General features: G+C 38.8%; 3 protein-coding genes across 3 annotated transcripts; 1 reads left to right on the plus strand and 2 right to left on the minus strand.

Moving 5' to 3' along the window:
- Window positions 1-139: 139 nt before the first annotated feature.
- Window positions 140-5,742, minus strand: LOC144662119 (uncharacterized). The gene is made up of 6 exons (XM_078522860.1): window positions 4,732-5,742; window positions 3,301-3,396; window positions 2,604-2,708; window positions 1,923-2,150; window positions 1,395-1,478; window positions 140-1,054 (listed from the first exon to the last, which is right to left on the minus strand). The coding sequence occupies exons 1-6, from the start codon at window positions 5,538-5,540 to the stop codon at window positions 805-807; spliced, it is 1,572 nt and encodes a 523-aa protein (XP_078378986.1). The 5' UTR covers window positions 5,541-5,742; the 3' UTR covers window positions 140-804.
- A 129-nt stretch (window positions 5,743-5,871) lies between these two features.
- LOC144662178 (MORN repeat-containing protein 4 homolog) lies at window positions 5,872-7,239 on the plus strand. Its single transcript, XM_078522934.1, has one exon. The coding sequence runs from the start codon at window positions 6,089-6,091 to the stop codon at window positions 6,548-6,550; it is 462 nt and encodes a 153-aa protein (XP_078379060.1). The 5' UTR covers window positions 5,872-6,088; the 3' UTR covers window positions 6,551-7,239.
- A 626-nt stretch (window positions 7,240-7,865) lies between these two features.
- Window positions 7,866-11,571, minus strand: LOC144662177 (uncharacterized). Its single transcript, XM_078522932.1, has 3 exons — window positions 9,967-11,571; window positions 9,348-9,523; window positions 7,866-8,762 (listed from the first exon to the last, which is right to left on the minus strand). Exons 1-3 carry the CDS (start codon window positions 11,549-11,551, stop codon window positions 8,139-8,141), a joined length of 2,385 nt encoding a protein of 794 aa, XP_078379058.1. The 5' UTR covers window positions 11,552-11,571; the 3' UTR covers window positions 7,866-8,138.
- Window positions 11,572-20,362: the final 8,791 nt, after the last annotated feature.

Below are 20,362 nucleotides of genomic sequence, written 5' to 3' on the forward strand. Positions count from 1 at the left end.
CCCGATCTGAATAGGGTTAACTCACCCTGCTATTCTAAACTGTGGGGGTTAAGTTGCTACATCCATATTGTACTTGAGATTATGTACACTATAGTTTATATAGGAGTAAATAAACTATGTAGAGCCATTTGTTACAGTTGTACTGTATTATTTTGAACTTTGAATTGACAGTAGTATATCTACAGAGTAGGTCTAAAGATGTGATTTAGGTAACTCAACATTTATGAGGGAATTTTCCTAATGTAATTGTTTGTATTCATAAACATTTTAAAAACTTGTATGACTTTTGTAAGTTAAAAATGTGTGCATCACAGTAAGAAGGTAAACCGTACTTTAGGGACCCCTCTAAAAACACTGTTGTCACAGACAAAGTAAAATTTTTTTTTTATAACATGTCTACATTGCAGCACAGGTAATTATCTCATCTGAAATATCTTTTGAAAAATCTTGATCTTTACACCTCTAATGTGGAATTGCGTGCCCAAAGACACAAAAATTAGCCATTGTTACGGACTGTATCAATTTCTTGACTTGGAAAAATATGCCAACCAAGTTAATTTGAAACCCCCATCATCTTAAACTGTTTTTCATTTTGATTGAGACTTCAAGATAGCACAGTCAGACTATACATAATGTTTAATGGTCTCACTCACTAAATGAGTACAATCATATATAACGATTGTGCACTATTTGTTTTTTACAAATAATTTAATCACTCAGTTTATAGAATGGATTCCAGGTATCATGAAAGCAATTTTAATTTTAATTCTTCTTAATTATTGTTTTAACAATAATTAAGAAGAATTAAGAATCACTCGAGTCACTTGAATTGCGATCATCTATTTCATCTTCTTCTACTTGAGGCATTCTTTTACTTGATGTTGGTGGTGTAATTTTATTGTAGTGTTGCCAGGTGCTTTTTTGGAATGCCATGATACAATGAAGATTTCCACCTGTCTTTTTCACATTTTTCTGTTGAATTCCTTTGTGAAGTTGACGAATGTTAAGGTACAAAGGGGCCTCGTTGTTTAAATCTGTTTCAATGTCTGTCCACCTAAAAGAAAAAAGTTTTACAGTTAACTGCAGTAGTTGATTACAGTGTACTGTTAAAACCATCAAGCCAAGTGGTCCATAGTCCTCTAAACCTTATCCTGATTTCTGTAACACTATAGTGACCAGGAGTATTTCTATTCCCCCTGAATTGGATGCTGGTTCATCACAGGGTTACCCTCCCTGCATTAGTTTGCTGGTACCCATTTATACGCCTGGGTGGAGTGAGGCAATCTGTGAGAGTCTGAAGTTAAGAACACTAACCACTTGGCCTCTGCATCTCTTGATGGACAAACAAGAGGACAAACTAACAAGGAAAGTAGAAATTGGTACAGTTTTTTTACCTTTTACAGTGAATGCTTGGGTATTTACAACTTGGGTCTCCAATCAGAATCCAAGTTTCAACCTCATCTTCATATAACTGCACCCTATGATAACATGCAAATGGTCAGTTGTGTTACATTATTCAGAAATACCAACGGTAAGAGCCTGCTCTTGAGTAGTTAGTGGCTCGTACAATTTCCATGGCATGAACATCTGAAGTCTATGCTAGTGTACTGCAAGTTTATCCACAAGACAAGTATTTGTAAGGGTCCCAAATGGGGGGGGGGGGGGGGACAGGGGGTCCAGGAGCCCTAAGCTTTTTGCTGTGCAGAGCCTGGAGCCTTGAGAATGTTAGTTTAAAGACACATTTGTTTGTAGATACGAGTTTTTTGTCTTTCCAGACTGTTAGCCTGAGTTACTCCATGCTTTATACTGGACAAGTCCAGTAAGAAACAACATCAATGAGCCGTCAGGCATAAACAATTAACCTCTAACATTGAAGAAACCAAGTTAAACAGTAAGTCAGAAATTATAATTATTGTCTTAACCTGTATGCATCAACAGCCTTGACAGGTGAGTCATCATAACCAATAGGACAAAAGTAGTGATTGTAGCAGTGGTAGATGAAAGCCATCTGGGGATTATGCAGACCCTTCTTTAACTGACGTAAAGCTTCCTCACCACTCAGGCCAATAGTACGACTCTTTCCTTTGGGTTTGTACAAAAAGTATGCCTCACCATGAACTCCAAAATACTCACAGAGCTGCCTGAACCATCTAAAATAGAATTTCAATGTTGATTACTGGAAAAATTGTTTACCAACCCTCCAAGTTTATTTTTTCCTTAGTGGCCACTGACTGCTCAATTTGGTCACCAATGAAAAATTTTAGTCGCTAAATATAGCTCACACTTTCAATCCTTCTTCTCAATTTTAGTCGCCAGGCTGGCGACTTCGAGGCAAATTTAGTCGCCAGCTCCAAAATTTTAGTCGCCATAGTGACTAAAAAAATGGTCTTAACTTGGAGGTGTGTTAACATTACTTACACAACAGATAGTTTTACTGACCTTTTTCTTTTTCTGCTCTTTCTTTTTCTTTATTATTTAGTAGCATTAATTATAATTATTAGCTAACATTATGGGAATGTAATGTCTGCAGATTTGGTATTAATAGCAACAAAGCATTTTGCATGCATTGTATGCCTGTGGAAATGAAAATGATTTTGTCTTACCTCATTAAAGTGGCATTTCCAGTGAATGGTCCAAACCTTATTTCTGCAAATGGCGGTTTAAAACCCAGTATGCTTAATGCTTCCTCTTGAGTCAGGGGTTGCTTACTATAATACAACAAAAGGACTCTCAGTTTAGTTACTAGTCAGATACTGACAATAATTTTAGTTTTTATGATTAAAAAAATTGTACAGTCAGTTAGTATGTTAGAACAGGTACCGGTATTCTGTATGATACTGTGGGAAATCATTACTTTAACAATAATTCATGTTATTAATAATTATGTTCTTTTGTTTAAAATTATGGCAACATTAAACTATAATAGCACTGTAATGTACAACAGAAACCCATGGCGTAGTAGACAAAGTCTTTGATCAGTCACTGACATTTTTTTTTTTTTTTTTTTTGGGGGGGGGGGGGGGTTAAGGGTTGAGAATGACATGACTAATAAAGTCACATGACTTTGTCTGATCAACAGTAAGATATCACAATATTTGGTACATTAGTAACATTAGTCATGTCATTCTAACTAATTTGGAACTACAGTTCTCAAACTCATTAAAAATTCATCCAGTTAAAACAAAGAAAATCAGAACCGTGATGGAGGTTTGGAAATCTGTTCTCTGAAGAGTTTGTTTCTATTGAGAAGATACATCCAACACTTGAGGAAGTGTTTTTCTTTGTTCTACTACACTGTACCTGCCTGCACCAAGGGAGCTAAACAGGAAATTCCAGCAGGATACCAGAGAGGAGATTCCACAAGAATGCTTGTATTGAGGCCGGCTCATACAGTACCTGACATAAAGTATTAACAAGTAATTAATTAATCATAATTTAATATTAATCAAAAGCAAATAACAAACTGTTCAAAGGACGAGTATCTCGCACTGACAGGTTGTCAAAAAAGATTTTTCTTTGAGGGGGAGGGGGGAGAGGAGGCTCTGAACTTCCTGCTTCCCACTCCTTCCTTAGTGGACCCCCCTTGTAATGCTATTTCTGTTGCAAAATATTATGCAATGTTGCAATTTTTTCCCAGCTTCTTCCAGTTCATGCTTCCTAGGGAATCCCCCTTCCCCTCCTCTCCCACCTCCCACAGAGTTCCCATCCCCTTTTATTCCCAGGTTCTATCCCCCTGTCACACCCCACAGTTTTAGCCTAGCTGTGGATTTGAACACAGGGTTGTCAAAAAAAGGCGGCAACCGGCACATTTCACCAGCTGTTCTGAATACTGCGCCAGCTACTCCTAATGCTAGTAGGTCAGTTCTGAGCATGATATTGGAGAAAGCTAACTAGTGTAAAAACCTCAAATCCATTTTGCTCCCGAGGGCTTCGCGCCCTGGACCCACAACAGGGGCGCTGCCCCTGTACCTTGCTGGAGCTCACTGGGTCCCCAGACCCACTGCATGATGGGGGGCCTCTTGCCCCCGGTGCCATCTACTATCAAAATATCTCCGGCTACTTTAAATCATTTTGACAAGGCTGTGAACACGACCAAACCAATTATCCAGTCTTTCTCCACTTATCTCTGGTCTCCCCCGTCCCCCTCTGGATGGGATGCCAGTCCATGACAGGTTACCTCTGGTAACATTTTGACAGGCTGTCCTGATCATCACTATGCTAACCAGTACATGAATCTGGGTGGAAAGAGACTCCATGAGAGTAAAGTACCCTGTCCAAATACACAAAACAGTGTGTCTGGCCAGGTTTTGAACCCTGAGACTGACCCTGGCCAGACACACTGAACACACTAATCATAAAGCCACCATGCATCCTATTATTGCAGTTTTTTAGTGAAATGCGAACTCTGAAATTCAAAAACTATCCAACTAACGATTGCATTTTTCACTGCCTTCAATCATAGTATTATGGCGACAGCCAACAAACCATGAAAAACAGAAAGGAACAAAATGGATCGAAATCTACCAATCACAACTGACAGAGGTGACCTTTTGACCCGGCTGAAGTGAAGTTCTGTTTCCTGAGAGGTCTGCTAAGATGATTGACGGCAGCAAAAAGCATAAACCATTGGTTGAGGATTGAATTTCAGAGTTCGCATACCACTGAAAACCGCAATTAACTACTATTTTAAATTAGTGGCAGATCTATCTGATGTTACAAAGTACTATTTACCATCTTCTGAGGTCTAGGACTTTCCTTCCGGCCATCATTTCTTGAGTGACAGTTTCCATGGATGTCAAAGAACTTCCCTTGTACAGATCTTGCTTATTTGAGGCTGCAGTTCGATGTTTAGTGTCATCGTTATCATCCTGAAAGTCATGCTCTTTGTCTCTAAGATACTTTTTTGGTGGTTTCTTCCTCTTTTTGGGTTTAAAACAGTCTACATCAACTTGCCATGAACATGAACGAGGAATTTCAGGTTTTGCCTGATGTGAGAAATTTACTGATTCAAACATTTGTGGATCAGAGATACTTTTAACATGCTTTCCCCGAAACACTTTTTCCTCCGAGATCAGCGGCAGCGAAAAAGTGCTGCATTCCATAACTTGATCTTCTTCTCTAAGTAATGGGGGAACTTTCCATGAGGAATTTGTCAGCCACTTTTCACTTTTAAAATCTTTCTCTTTACATTCTTCGGTTGCTATGAAAGATACCCTTGATGTCCCGGCATTAAAATTGTTTATATTGCTGGTTATTTCATGGACAGCAGACTCTGGAATTTTCTGCTCCGGTTCACAGACTGTTGAGCTTTCTTCATAAGTAGCATTACATGTAATTTCGTACGACTCTTTTACACAGCTGTTTTTAGTGTCAAGGTCTTGAAGAACCAAATCACCATTTGATGGCACGTTGTCCACAGCTTCAAAGAAAATCTCCTCACAGTCAGAGTCGCTATCGTCTTGAGTTAGTTCCCCTTTTTCTTCATTCAACTGTGAGCTGTTGTGAATTTTTCCTCGCTCGGTGCTCCAAATCAACCCCATTTTTGAGATCTTCCTCGAACGTCGTTCAACTTTCGGACCTTTCGAGTTCCACAGCTCTACATTTCATGTACTAGATGAGATGGGAAGCCATTACGATTTTGCAACTGAATAAAACTCGCATCAACTCAGCAAGAACTAACCTGCTAAAAACAGCAGGAGGCATGACAAGAATAAATTTTGGAAGTCGTTGCCAACTTTTTGGTGTTTTGAAATTTTCCTTGGTTTGGAAAGTAGCGCTAAAACGTGTTACCGCTGACCGATTGATGTGTTCTTGCTGAGGATTATGGGAAATTACAGGAACGCCTGGAACATAACTGTTCTGTTTATGCAAATTCGTTGTATTGTTTTGAGTTTTGATTAGATTTACGCACAACTTCCTTTTGAGCGATTATTCGCAGCTAGTTCACTGTCAAAGGTTCCGCTGTGATCGATCTCCAGGGCGCCAAAGGAAACCTTTCGAGAAAACATCTGCGTTTGCATAACTTGTTTCACTCTCTGTAGAAACAACTCTTCGAAAACCGAGAAAACTCTTTGAAAACCCGCTGAAAATGTCTTCCCCGAGCTCTCAAGCTGTTGCAAGACACAAATTTACTTACCCCATCGGCGACGTGTACGATGGAGAATGGAATAATGATGGAAGGAAACAAGGGATCGGACATCTATCGCTTGTCGATGGAACGAAGTATGTTGGACAATTTCAGAACGGATTTTGCCACGGCCATGGTGTTGCAAGATTTCCGGACGGCTCTATGTATGAGGGTGAATTTGAAAACGGAAAATACAGTGGCTTCGGGGCTTTTACACGGAGCGATGGAATGCGCTTTGAAGGAAGGTTTCAAAATGGGAGAGTTGATGGCGAAGGCATGATTACCTTCCCTGATGGAACTCACGGTCGGCCAAGGCAAGAGGGCTATTTTATGGGGACAGAACTTGTCGAGAGATTCCGAGCAAACGACACAGTTATGAAAGCGCAACAGGCTGCTAAGATTGCTCGAAGTATCAAGATTTAACAATGAATTATATCACAAATTTTAAGTTATGCAACTTAGTTTTAGTAATTTCAAATTCCCACGAAACTGATCTCAATTAAGTATTGTGTAGTGGGAAAGTGGTTATAAATTTCCCCATATCGCTATTGCCGCAATTACGGCGAATTATGATTTTCCCTATTCTGTTTTAGAAAATATTATGTACAGATATTGTAAGGGAAACTAAAACTGTTTAATAGTCTAGTTTGTTTCTTTTTGTTCTCAATGAAGGATCTAGAAATATATTATTATACCCACCCCCAAATTCAATGTTATGCAAATTAGTTTAACACCCACATGAAGCTGAAATTAGAGGTGAGCTGATTGATGCAAGATCTTCCTGTTAGTAATACGTGCTGACGCCATTGGTGGCAGCATGGGCAATGCTAATTCTTTGTTGTTGTTTTTTTCTTGTCCATTTTTAAAAAGCACCATAACTTTTAACGATTGAAATAGCTGTGGTCATGTGGCAGGGCAGAGGCCTACAGAAAGACCACAGAACTGGTACTGAATGGCATTTTATAGTACTACAAAGATGCCTCCACTTTGCAGGCTGATTTTCCCCTGCCCTCCCATCCCCATTTTCTTGAGATTGGATCCAGAAAATTTCATAGCTATACACAACTTCGAGACCTTGGGAACAAGGTTGAGCTATACAGACACCAGAGAAGTGTCTCTGATGTGTTATTGCACAGTTTTAAAGTTTCACGCACAAGTAACAGCGACTCAGAGACAGCAGATTATCTCTGTGGGGCTATATCTGTAAAAAAGTTTTGGGTCAAATCTCAGATATCTTTTGTGTGGTTCCAAAAAACATTGATATTTACCTCTCAGAAGGAAATTTCAAGGTGGTGTGGTGTGGCAAAGTGTGTAGCTAAACTGAAATTTGTGGAGGGGTAAGGGTAGGAGCTCAAACCAAAAAATCTTACATGGGGGAGGTATGGACATTTTGGAAAACAACGCATTAGACACTTCTTTGCTCAGACAAGCTACCAGTATATGCAGCACATGGGGTACATTTTCAACCTTTCATTAGTCACTGGCCTTTTTTCATTAGTGTCCCCCACTTGTGCTCTGGTTGATTGCTGTAGAGAACTCAGTATGTGAAATTTTTCTTTATAAGCTTATTAAATCCCTGCTCCAGGTGTTCTGTTAATTACTGGAGAGTAGTGATTAGTGGGAAGAACAACTTAATTATTTTCACACGCCATTCTTAGCACTGCTCACTTAATAACCAAATGCCTGTAAAAGGCTAGTAATAAGGTAAAGTGTGTCTCATGAACAATTTAGTGACAAGTCAAAGTCAGAACATTCTTTATTAATTTATTAAAATTCTCATAGTTTGGAAAATTATTACAATAATAGTAATTTCTCCTCCAAGAATGACTAAATACTGTAGCTCTTTTGAGAGTTGAATAGACCCTCAGAGTTGTTTTTATTTAAATTTTACTGTCAGCTAATTGCTTAATTCAATTTACAATATTTAGCAATGAATATTGGACTGAAACTTTTGAAGTATTCAGGAATACATGACTTGACTATTTGACCTAATATGTTTATTATGACATTGTTATAAACCATAGGTGACGATCATATCCTTTATAGGCCCTCTGCAGTAGGAACACTTCACCAAGAAGGACGTACACTGATAACAAGTTATTTGATGGCGACAAGGAATTACAACACAATTTGGTTTTTCAATAGTACAAATTATGCAATTATCCTTTCGAAACCACATTTCTTCAATCTCTTTAGTGGCTGATTTTAGAACATCAGCAACAGAGTTCTCTGCAGAGTCCTCTCTCTCCTTTGATGCCAAAACAATCTGAGTCAGCTTCTCAAACTTGCCAGCAAGCCGCTTCCGAAGAATTTCACTTCTGTCGTTTAAAAGGCCAACTTGACGAGAATGAGCTTTTTGTTTGTTCTTATGGTCCTCTACTACTGCAGCTAGCCTTTCCTGGTGGAAGATCTTGTCTCTTTTGAGATCAGTGATTGTGCTTGAAAGGTTAGCCATTTCACTTTCAAACCTTTTCTTCCATGCTGCGCTGACTTCTTGCTCAATGTTAACAATCTTGACTTCTTGACTACCCAAGTCCTTTTCCAGTGAAGAAATCTTGGACTGAAGTTTCAAGAGCTCTTGTGCATGGCTTCTGTCTTTTTCAAGGAGTTTTTCACTCAGAAGATCTTTCTCTCTCTGAAAAAGTAGAAGTGGATACTGTTTGTTCTGAAATTGCTTCAGTTTAACATTTAATTCCAGTGGCAGATCTAGGGGAGGGGCCGGGGGGCAGCCCCCTTTTTCTTGAACAAATAGAGGCCAGAAGTGTCAAGAAAAGGTTTTTCGAGAGCGGGCCTCCCCCTTATCTAAAGGTCTGGTTCGCCACTGAATTCTATATACTGAAAGCTGGCTTATTTTGCAATTGTTTACATCACATACTTGTTTTTTTGACTGAAGGCTTCAATTATTACCAGTCATTCATCAAAGTGAAACATAACTAATGTATTAACTAACTGCATTTTTACTAGCTAGGAGAATCATTAATTAAATACCATAAACAGGGCCATAGGCAGGATTTTGCATGGGTGGGTGTGAGTGCTGGAGGAGTAAGGATTTAGGGAGATCTGGGGATATTCTTCCCTGGAAAATGTTGACAAATAACATTGTTGGTCCACATTTCCTGCATAATTCTGAGAGTCATTTTAACCCTCTTTCCCCACAATAAGTTATTCTTAGAATACGTTTTTTCAGGGTTTTTTTTTTATCACTTTCCATGACACTTACTTGTAACATCTCCTCTCTCTGCTTGAGCACTGATGGATTCAGGAGCATGTATGATGATTGCAGTTCCCCATGCAAGTCTTTGCAAAATGGCTGGTTCATCCGGCAAACCTGCATTGATAAAGATGCCACTAACTTGACAATGCTGTCACTGTGGCCGCCAAGTGAGCTTGTTCCAACTGTAGAAAAGAAAAAAAAAAGCATTTTAAAATAACAGGAAGCTGAAATAACTTTGAACTTGTGGTAAAAATTATAAAAGGGTAAGGGGTTAGAGCTCGGGGCGGAGCCTCCCCGTACAAAACTTTTTTGAGTACCCCCCCGGGTAAAAATTATGTCTACATTTACTTGAGAATGGTAATGGTGGGGTTGGAATGATTATTGTAAAAAAGAGTCCAAAACACCTATCAATTATATAACAAATGTCTCAATTTTAATTGGTTTTGCAAGTACATGTCTATTTGTCAAGCAGGGCCATAGGCATGGCAGGCATCATGGGTGCATCTGCACCCACACGGCCCACAAAGGTCTGCCTTATCATGCAGTGAGGGTTAAAATGATTCTCAGAATGCTGGAAATGTACATGATTTGATTATAAGCAAATGAAAAAAGTGCATCAACTAACCTTGTACTAACTGCTCAGATTGAAGGTTCAGTATCATTGACACAATAAAAGCCTCTCTGCAGAAACACTTGGTGCTATTCTTTTGTTCACAACAGTGATCTGCTTTTCCACTCAACAAAGCTCGTGGAATCTCGTAATGACCAAACTCTTTTCGAAGAACAACCTGTCCTGCAGATTCAGAAATATCCATGGATACCATACTAAACTCTGGATAGCACAGCTGGACAAGCTTTTCGACATGCTGAAGAATATTAATTTCTCCTCGAGTCAAGTCTGCAAATGGAACTGTTACTGATTGTTTTGTCGTTGCTCTGGAGAGAATTGTATCCAAGGGATCAACCAATCCAGACCTGTACAACACGTCGATTAAAGATTGATTACACAAAACTAACTTCTGATCAATTTCCTGTTTGATTTTACTTAGCTTCTCTGCCGAAATGCAGTTTGGTATTGGGTATGTCATCGATCCATGAACAGTGAAGAAATGTTGAGCAACAAGCTTAAGCAGTGCAGACTTATCACTGATGTAAAAGTTGGCATGTCGCACATCTGAGGTGCAGTTTTCTTCCAAGAGTCTGTAATAGTGTGGAATCAGATCTGGTCTCTGCTCGATGGCGTGAACCCACATGCTACTGATCTGATGGTCAACGTCACTAAGATGAACGACAGCTCTTCGATCCCTGTCAATCTTGAGATAAACAAAGTCAACCCCAGAGGCTAGACCATCCTTGGACAAGTCTGACACCCAAACACCTTTGACAAAAAGTTGACCTTTATAACGTTCACCTAACAGCAACGTGCCCACCTGTGACTTGACATAGTCAGAAGGCGGACAAAGAAAAAGAAACCGCCTCAGGTACATTTCCCAATCTTTATGATAAAGTGGAAAGACAGATACACGTGTGTCTGTCTGTCCAAGGTTGGCAACATCGTCATCATCATCATCATCATCATTTTCCTTCCACCTGTCATCGACAAACACAGTCAACACCTCCTCATCAAATGCCTCATCATGTGACAATCCAAACCTCCAGCGATCTTTGCTCGTTTCCATGGAAACCACTCTACCTTCCCTGACTAAAGCTAGGGCGCCAACTTTAAGTCCTTCGCCAAACTGTCCAATCACTTCCTTGCTGGAGGCTTTCTTTGAAAAACCAAGAAGCAACACCTTCCTCATTAGCTCTGTGTCACGGTTTATCAGGGTAAGCTTTTCTTTGGCTGGGGAATAAACTATTCTTCCGAGTTCCAGTCTGTGACCATCTTGAGGAGAACCATCGAACGTTTGATGATCACGTTTTTGTGTTTGATTCGTCAAACCATCAAAATTATTTTTTTCTTTCGTGTTCCTCTCGAAAGAAACGCGATTCTCGGCTTTTATCACTGCTCTGTACAACAGCAAGTCATTTTCTTTGCAGCAGAGGAAATCCACTTTCGATCCACCCTGCAATTTCTCCAGCGAAGAAAACACCCCATCATGCCAGTTTTGAACAAGTTCTCGGATTCCTTCCCACGTTTTCCATGAGGGTGCATATTGAGATGTTAAACTAAGACTTATAGACTTCACTGCACTTGACTCCTTGGCCATTTTCTCGCGTACTGTCGGTAACTTGCAATATCACGTAGTACGTGATCTCAAAAGCCTGGGAACGAGCTGCAACGATGACATCATTGTTATTTTTTTCCGGAGGTATATAACAGTTGCAGCTCGTTGCAGCACGTTCCCAGTTTTGAGATCACGTACTACAGGTTCAAGGCCAAGGCAGAATTGTCGCAAAAACCTCCAGTAATAAATAATTAGTGATTCATGATCAACTGGAATTTATAAATGCACGCGGCTTGAGACAATGGAGACAGATAATGAGGCAGCGATCCGATGTAGGGTGAAAAACAGCGCAATGTTTACCTGAGATAAGGCTTTGAATTAACTGCCTTAAAATGTTTCCATTATTTTGAAAATCGGACATTTCATTACATACTTATTCTTCTTTTTGACTGCCAAGTTTAAAAAAAATTCTATCGAGCGCTTTTTATTTTGCGATCATTTTAGTAAGCGAAGGCCCTTTTTCGATAAAAGAGCGAAATAACACTTCATACCAGTTGCAAAATAAACGTTAAGGCCAAAATGTTACTTGATCGCGCCTTATGAACGTTTTCTCAATAATGTTTTAAGACTGCTTTGTTTTTGTTGTATTTTAGCACCTGAAAACTTCATCCAAAATTTTCTCGAAAACGTTCTCATAAAAATTCTTCAAATTTTGCAAACGTCAAGAAAACTTTGTCAAGTCCAAGATCCAGAAGACTTATTTCAAAATTATCCTTCTATTACAAGATAAAAAACCTCATGGTAATTCGATGAATGAAGTGCCGATCTCCGCTTTTTTTCTAAATAAGTGTCCATTCACTGTCCAATAAGTAAAGCAATCTCACTTTGCTTTAGTTTTCCACGTGAGTTGCGTCATTGATGGCTCGTGCTCTCTGGGGTCGTAGTCAGTGCTATTCAGTTTTCACAACCAAAATATTTACCGGTTAGTGTATTACCTTTGATCCTTTTCAATCAATCAATCAATAAAATTTATTTACCCTCGGAGCTGACGGGGGCTGGCTAGGCCCCTAGCAAAACATATGCTAATATGCCGAGAATATGCCGTTTTGTGAATATGTTTACTTTTCTGTCAGAAGCGTTATCTTTGAGCAGCGGATAAAATTTGGAACTTCGTGTATCTGCTCCGGACTCAAAAAGATGAAAAACGGATGACGTGACACGAGGTGACGTGACACGAAACAGAAACGTGCCGTGGATGTGGTGTTAACTAAATGGCGAGCGTAATAATTTTTTATAACAGTTTAAGCGTAACTATATGTAGTTCATAGGTGCTATCAGTAATGTCACAATCTCACTTAATTTGCCTTTGAATGTTTTCTTGCGTGAATGGGTCATAGTTTTTTTCTTCAAATAAGCGTTTAATAATGTAACACAATCTCACTTTATTTCCTTGTAAATGTTTTATTTTTCCATGGGAATTACGTCATGATCTTCGTGCTCTCAGGCTTCGTAGCGCGAATTCTATTTCATCACAAAAACATTTAAGTGTAACCTTTGATCCTTTTTAGCATTAAGTAAATTTGTTTTGTGAATATGTTTACTTTTCTGTTAGTACGTATAGCGTTATTTTGAGCAGCGAATAAAATTTGAGAGAAAGATGCGCCTTTCTGCACGACTCAAAAAGGCGAAGAACGGATGACGTGACACGAAGATGACATGACGCGAAACATAAACGTGCATAAATGTTGTCTTTACTAAAACACGTATTTGAATGTTTTCTTACGTGAATGGGTCATTGATAGCCTATGCTCTGAGGCTTCGTAGAGCGAATTCTATTCTCTTTTATCACCAGAGGATAAGTGTAACTGACCCATATTCGATTTGTTTTGTGAAAATTCAATTCAGTTCCCTGAAAAAGAGCGACCCTGGGAACGAGGTTGGAGAATAATTTGTTTTGCCATGCGCTGAATGGCGTTTTAAAGAACCTTTCTGCCAGCACGTTCACCGTTAAATGCATGAATTAATTGCGGTTTAATATCAGAATGGAGTGAGTGAGTGAGGGAAATTAATAAACACGTGACTTCGAGAATGATCACTACACCTTCATTACCATTCGGTAAAAATCGGTCTTGTGTAAAATGGGTGGTGACGTCATTATGTTGCTATGGTTACTCCGATTTCGATGAAACTTATCTCATTCGAAACTTTCATCTTTCTTTAGTACAGCTGTACTGATCGATTTTCAGTCGGATTATGAACCGTGGCATACAATTTGCTTAAAGTGCTACTATGACCAAAATTTTTGTTTTTCTTTTCGTCTTTTTCTAAAGTCAATTTGTTCAATAAGTCTATATTTAACTAGCGCGCTAGAATTTAGAACGTTGCGAGCAATATAAGCCTTGAAATAGCTTGCCGAAAATCGTGGAAAACCCGTCCGCCATTACTCGGACGTCTAAAGTGAGCCAGCGACTGTACTGAAAAGCGGATTTACGCATGAGTTGGTCCGTGACGTCATATGCGCATCGTCGCTTCGAGCTTCGAGTGTTCTAAGAGAGAATATACTGAGAATTAACAGGGTTATAAAAGATATTTCTTCGACAAATTCTTCGTCTAGTTTGCCCGGTGGCGAAACCCAAGAGAGCCGCAACGAAGAGACATTGCAATTTAGCGGTATCGTTTCTTATAATGAGAATTTAAAGCCGTTTGACGTCGGTCTAAAGGGCAATGTTTGTATGCAATACTTCATTCGATCGATGAGGTTTTGGCGCTGCATGCCAACAACGAAGCTGCCGTCTTCTTGTCCAATCGAAGAAGCCTCGAAGAACGAAGAGGAACGGCGATTCATGGACTACGTTCGTTTGAATACATGGTATGATGAGAACGACATTGAATAGTTAGGATAAAATGTCTGCAATGTTTGAATTAATAGAGAGCTCTGCATATATATTACATGTAGGTTGCTATTGCCGTTTGCGAAGGATTGAAATGATCTTTACTGTTGTTTTCATTCTTGTAATCTATCATACACGCCATGGGCATAAAATCTATCTCAGCTGTTTATTCCGAAAAAAGCTTTATAAACATGAAATAATGTAAAATTTATACAGAAAAATTAAAGTCAACAAGATGGTGCAGGTGATCAATGGATTTAGTTCCTTGAGTTTTATACAGTTTTACCTTCCTTGACTACATAACAATACAGGTAATAAACCTTTTTAAAACTAAGTGTTTTAATGGGTAATAACACTTCAGACATCCAGCTTCAGCCAGCATTCAGTATTCCTGTTTCTTAAAATAAGAAAACCATTTGAATGCTGTATAGAGTCCTTCACTCTATTTTACTGATTATGTTATGAAACTGTCCCACAAGTAGCAGCAAAACTGGGTAGGAGTAGTTTTTCTTATTTATTTCACCCATTTGTTTTCCTCTTGGCCCCGTGATTTTTTGATGATAAAAATAACTCAAACAATATATGCACAACATGGGAACAAGTAAAATAATATTAAGGGTATAAAGTTTTAAGTTCATAAACAGGAACACCTAGACCTCAAACAAACACTGGGACCTTGATCAAACGTTTCCAGTTTTGAACCGGCATTTAAATGAAGCCTGCATTGAGTCGGGGTCTGGCATCTACTCAAGAAAATATTTTTTTTATGGTATCATATGCAATATGACAGTGGCTCTTTCTAGAGAATATCACTGGCAGTACATTGTGCATCTGCAGTATGTGTATGTAATTGAGAGTTCAATTTTGGGACTAATCTTGTGTCAACTTAACGTGACTGTAAACAAGCCAGCTCCGTATACCACCCTAAATAAATTGCTCCCTTGATGCAAAAAGGCAAAGTCTGCATGCAAGCCTGCTTGCCCATCAGGACAAAGCATATCTTGGTTTAAGTAGGACATATATGTTATGACACTGGTCTGGGCTTGCGCACTGACCATTAGGTCACCGCACCTAAATAGGGGTGTCGAATGGTTAATGCGTTTGCGAGACGGCGGGACTGATATCTTTTCTGCGAGCCCGAGACCTTTTTAGCCTTGTAAAAGAAATCGAGACTCCGAAAAGGCGTCAAAGAAAAATTCGAGACGGCGAGACCCCTGAAATTTGGCTAAAATTTTGGGAGACCCGCAGTTTTTGAAGGACCATTCACCACCCCTCTAAATCAAAACAACTACCCCATTGCTATGCAACATTTTTATTTATGGTACAGGTTTGACTGTATTTGTTGTCGGCTTCGCAGTTCGTGTATACTTTTTAAATAAATACATATATAATGGTTGCAAGGGTCCTGTGTGACCTCAAAATTGCCCTCTTTTTACAAAAAGGCAAGGTCTGCATGCAAGTCTAGTTGCCCACCAAGCAACTAGACTTGCATGCCCTCGTCACACCATCAATTTGCAAGTTCCCATTCTACACTTGGAGAGGAGGCACCATGAGAGTAGTCTTGCCCAAGAACACAGCACAATGACACCAGTAAGAGTCCACACCTGAACCGCTTGATCCGGAGTCCGACAACTTACACTTAGGCCACCTCACCTCAATCAATACAACATTTTTATTTATGGTACAGATTTGACTGTACTTGTGTTAGAAATTATGATGGATCAGCAGCTCAGGGGTTCACATGATTTATTGTTGGCTACTACATTCTCAACTTATGAACAAAAAGAGCATGCCAAAAATAAATATATTGCAAACTTAAAATAAGGGACCGGTCATTATTTATGGGAGGGGGGGAGGGAAAAATATGTTGGAAGGATCAAAATTTCTGTAAGGCCCCCCTCCAGGCCGTGTAAGTAGCAAGTGACCCCCCTTCTTTATTCAATATTTACGTGATGACCCCCCCCCCTCACCTCATATCTCCCTTTATATGCCTTAAGTAATTATTAAATGCATGTTACATACAATCCGGCTTAATTGCACACTTGTTCTGATGCACAAAGGCTGGATCAACACTTAGTCAGCCAAGGCTTCTTTGCTATGGATACTCTTCCAGCAATAGGGCAAATTTTGGATGAGTTATGTGTATAGTAAACATACCTAATTATTAACTCCTTAACTTTGGAAAAGTGATAGTTTTTACAAATTATGCTCTCGTGGTGAACACATATGTAATAACCATGCAAAATAATTATAATTCTTTTCCAATGATTTTCCTAAAGTTGTAAAAGAACTGTCTTCTTTCTTGTTGTTATATCATGTTTTATTACTTCTTGGGCTATTGCAGTGATAATCATTTTGTAAAAAGAAATAATTTCAGTCAAACCAGATGTTAAAGCAGACAGGTCTGGATTCTTTATTTAACTAAAATTTGAGATAACAATGGAGTTTAGAGTGCAAACAGTATTTCTGTAAAATACAAATCACTAAAGTTTTACATAATAGTGGAGTTTAAACAAAAGAAAACAATAGAAATAACATAAAATTGTACAATTTAGCGTCACTGTTTCACTTATAGTGTTTGCACTCTTCTATTTAACTGTTTTACCCACCTCAAACTGCTGATCCCCCCTAAACTTCTTTATAAAAAATTTTAGCCCCCCCTCTTGCCACTCTGAAATAGCCTTGACCCCCCCTTCTTTTTTTCCCTCCCCCCCCTCTACATAAATAATGACCGGTCCCTAAAGAGTAGCTAGGATTTCAACGGTGCTCTGTTGCACACAGCATGAGTGATTGGCACAGGTCATAATTATAGCTCATGCCCCCTGTTGTACTTAAATATAATAAAGATATACTGAGTAAAATCCGGATAGCATGTATGTCTCTGAAACAGGCTAACACTGTTCTATCCTGAGATTACTTCTCAAAAAATGTCAATGAATACTATAAGTGCACAGTGAAGTACAGTCCTACTGTAGTGTTTTATATTGCATGGCAGAAATAAACAAGTGACCAACACTGAAGACGTGCTGGTGAGTTTATTAAGACTACAGTGTATACAGAGGACTACAATGGAAACATTTTCAGTACATATAATCAGTAAAAAGATATTGCTAAGCTTTGCATCCTCTGTATGTACTTTCACATAATGTACCGCCTCGTGCGAATTTATTTAAGTTTATTTGTACAATACATATACAGGATATAATTCAGGAACATACAGGCCGATTTGCCCAAAAATTACCTTTTTGACATGAAGTATTTACAATAAATTTAAAAATGACTATTCTAGAACACGAGAGCTTGAGCAACAGAAGTAAATTACGCCACTCACCCAATGTTTTGCTTCTAAAAAGGAGCGAATACAGTAAACTCACTGTAGATAATTCGAAGCGTTCTATTCTATTCACTTCCCTTGGATAGTTGAAGAAGTTAACCTCACAATGGTTGCAGGGAGAAATATCTATAAAGCATTTCCAAGAGTACAAGTTTCCCTCAAAGTTATCAGACGATCTATTATTCATCTTGCGTGGTTCGGGCGAGTTAAGATGTCGCGAAATTTCGCCTCTTGAAATGTTTTCTGCCACTATGTTGTGCAAAAGTGACCTGGAGATGCCTTGAAGTATGTTTAAAAAACATTTGCGCAGTAGATACAGCTTCTACATCACTACAGATTAAAAAGAAAACCAATGTTTTTCCAGATCGGTCACTCCAGCCTTCGAAGAAGCCATTTTGTTGATGCGCATATGACGTCAGCATCATCTCGCCCCAACTAGTTCCAGATCTCTATTGGGTCCTCGGACATTTTTGAATCTAGTAATGGCGGCAAGCCAAAGCCGAAGTTTACGCGTGAAATAAGTGGTCTTCCAATTCGAATTTGAACTTAAAATTTGGCAAGGTTACTATTTAATGTAAGTACTTTGAAAAACCGAAGAGAAAAGGGAAGGTAAAATTTTGATCATAGTACCACTTTAAAGTTGAAAGGTATCGTCACTCAAAAATCCGATCGAGCCACCTTAAATTTGGCTCGGCCAAAACCAGGGGGCCTTGTTTATGAGGCCTTGAAGAATCTTTGATCAGGTTATGTAATTTTACAAAATTAGGAGTCCCCCCCCCCCCCACCAGGTGTATGTATGCAGTATGTGCAGTGTCAATATAGCTTTGAGGGTCATCATCATCATCCTCGTTGCACCTCCTGGTGGTGCATAAACTAAAGGCCGCATACCGGTAGTTTCGAGGGTACCCTGGCTTATATCCCCAGCAACAAAACAAGCAACAAAATGTTAGATACCTTATTACTTTTTACTAGGGCCTCTAAGGATAACAGTTTTTATTGTAAAGCTGACGGAGTAACCCTATTTAAATAAAGGCTTCTCTCTCTATTCACAGAGAAAAGAGCTGATTATGAGGAAACAGCTTTCTCAACAGTCTGAAAAGTAAACTGGTTTAAAATCCACCAATCGCAGCTAACCATTGGGTTACAATGCGGCAAGATGTGATTGGTCAACCTCACTGCCCAGTAGGCAGTCAAAATGTCACAATCTACATCTCAAGTGACTACATGTCGGCAAACAATGCTTTATTATTAGACGGCAAATCACACATCAAAATAATTAATATATTATTATAACTCACAAAATTATGGGAAAAATAACAAAAACAACATGTACTGTGCTAATCAATTGGTGTGTAGCCCAACAAATTTTTCAGTGCATTTACAGCACCAGTACTGAATACACCAAAGTTACATGATCTTATGTTTTGAGTGGCGTTAGAAAATTTAACTGGCCACAAATTATTTCTGTATTTACATTTTGTGGTTGAATATTGGCTAATTTTCTGAATGCAACAATGGTTGATCTCTGCTCATTAATAAATTCTTTGCTGTTACCAGTTGTAAGAGCTGTCAGCTTTTAAAGGCTGTAAACTTTGATGGTTATTTTTCAACCTTAGAAAAAATAATTGAAGCTTATGACAGTAGGAATAAAATCTCCAAACTCTACAAAGTCAGCTATGATTATATTAAACTTGTGACACTTAGTGCCACAGAGAGCCTTAAGCCAGCCAGTAACATGGCAGTTACATTTCATGGCACACACATCTTTTAGAGTGCTGGTCATGTTTTGAACTACAGTTGATGTTTGCGGTGTGAGTACAGCTTGCGTCACTTGAAAGGCATCATCTGAAAAACTTGACGCTGCAGTTTGTTTGTTAAGAAAGTCCATCAACAGTTTCTTGTCTGCTGTGTTCGGCCATGGCGAGCAGATTGAATGAGGCGGCCAGAAGCAAGGATAGGCATCAACTACGCCATAATCATGGTAAATAATGATGACTTTTTCTTCATTGCCCCACATTTCTTCAGGACGTAACAAGTCGATCAAAGTCGATCATCGGAAACGTAGTCGATAAGTCGATAGTGCTCGATATTTGTCGATAATCGTCAATCGACAAGTTTAATTTGTCGATAAAAGTCGATAATCACAAGATTTTCAACTGATTATCGACTTTTATCGACAAATTAAACTTGTTGATTGACAATTATCGACAAATATCGAGCACTATCGAAACCAGTAATAGCTCGAACAAATTTTATATGGAAGTGTATTATTCCGTCCGTATAGCAATAAAGTTTAATAAAGAAAAGGGTAGTTTCTTTTTGTTTTTTCAGGTTTATTTGTGCTTCCAATTACAGTGTTAAAACGGTAAAATAAAGTCTTGGCATAACCAATCCTGCTTCATTAGTATGTGCGCGGCAACTGTAGTCTTGCCACAGTTTTTTGTATTTCCGATACTTGTCGATCGCAGTCGATCAAAATTGATTTAAATCGATCAAAGTCGATAATCACAAGAAATTGTGTGATCGACTTTTATCGATTTCCGATATCTGTCGATTGATTAGTATCGAATTCGATCGACACCGATCGAATTTTATCGACTATCGAAATTATCGACTTGTTACGTCCTG

Source organism: Oculina patagonica, chromosome 8 (assembly GCF_052425735.1).
Source record: "Oculina patagonica isolate OP01 chromosome 8, crgOcupat, whole genome shotgun sequence".
Classification (NCBI taxonomy): Eukaryota; Metazoa; Cnidaria; class Anthozoa; order Scleractinia; family Oculinidae; genus Oculina; species Oculina patagonica.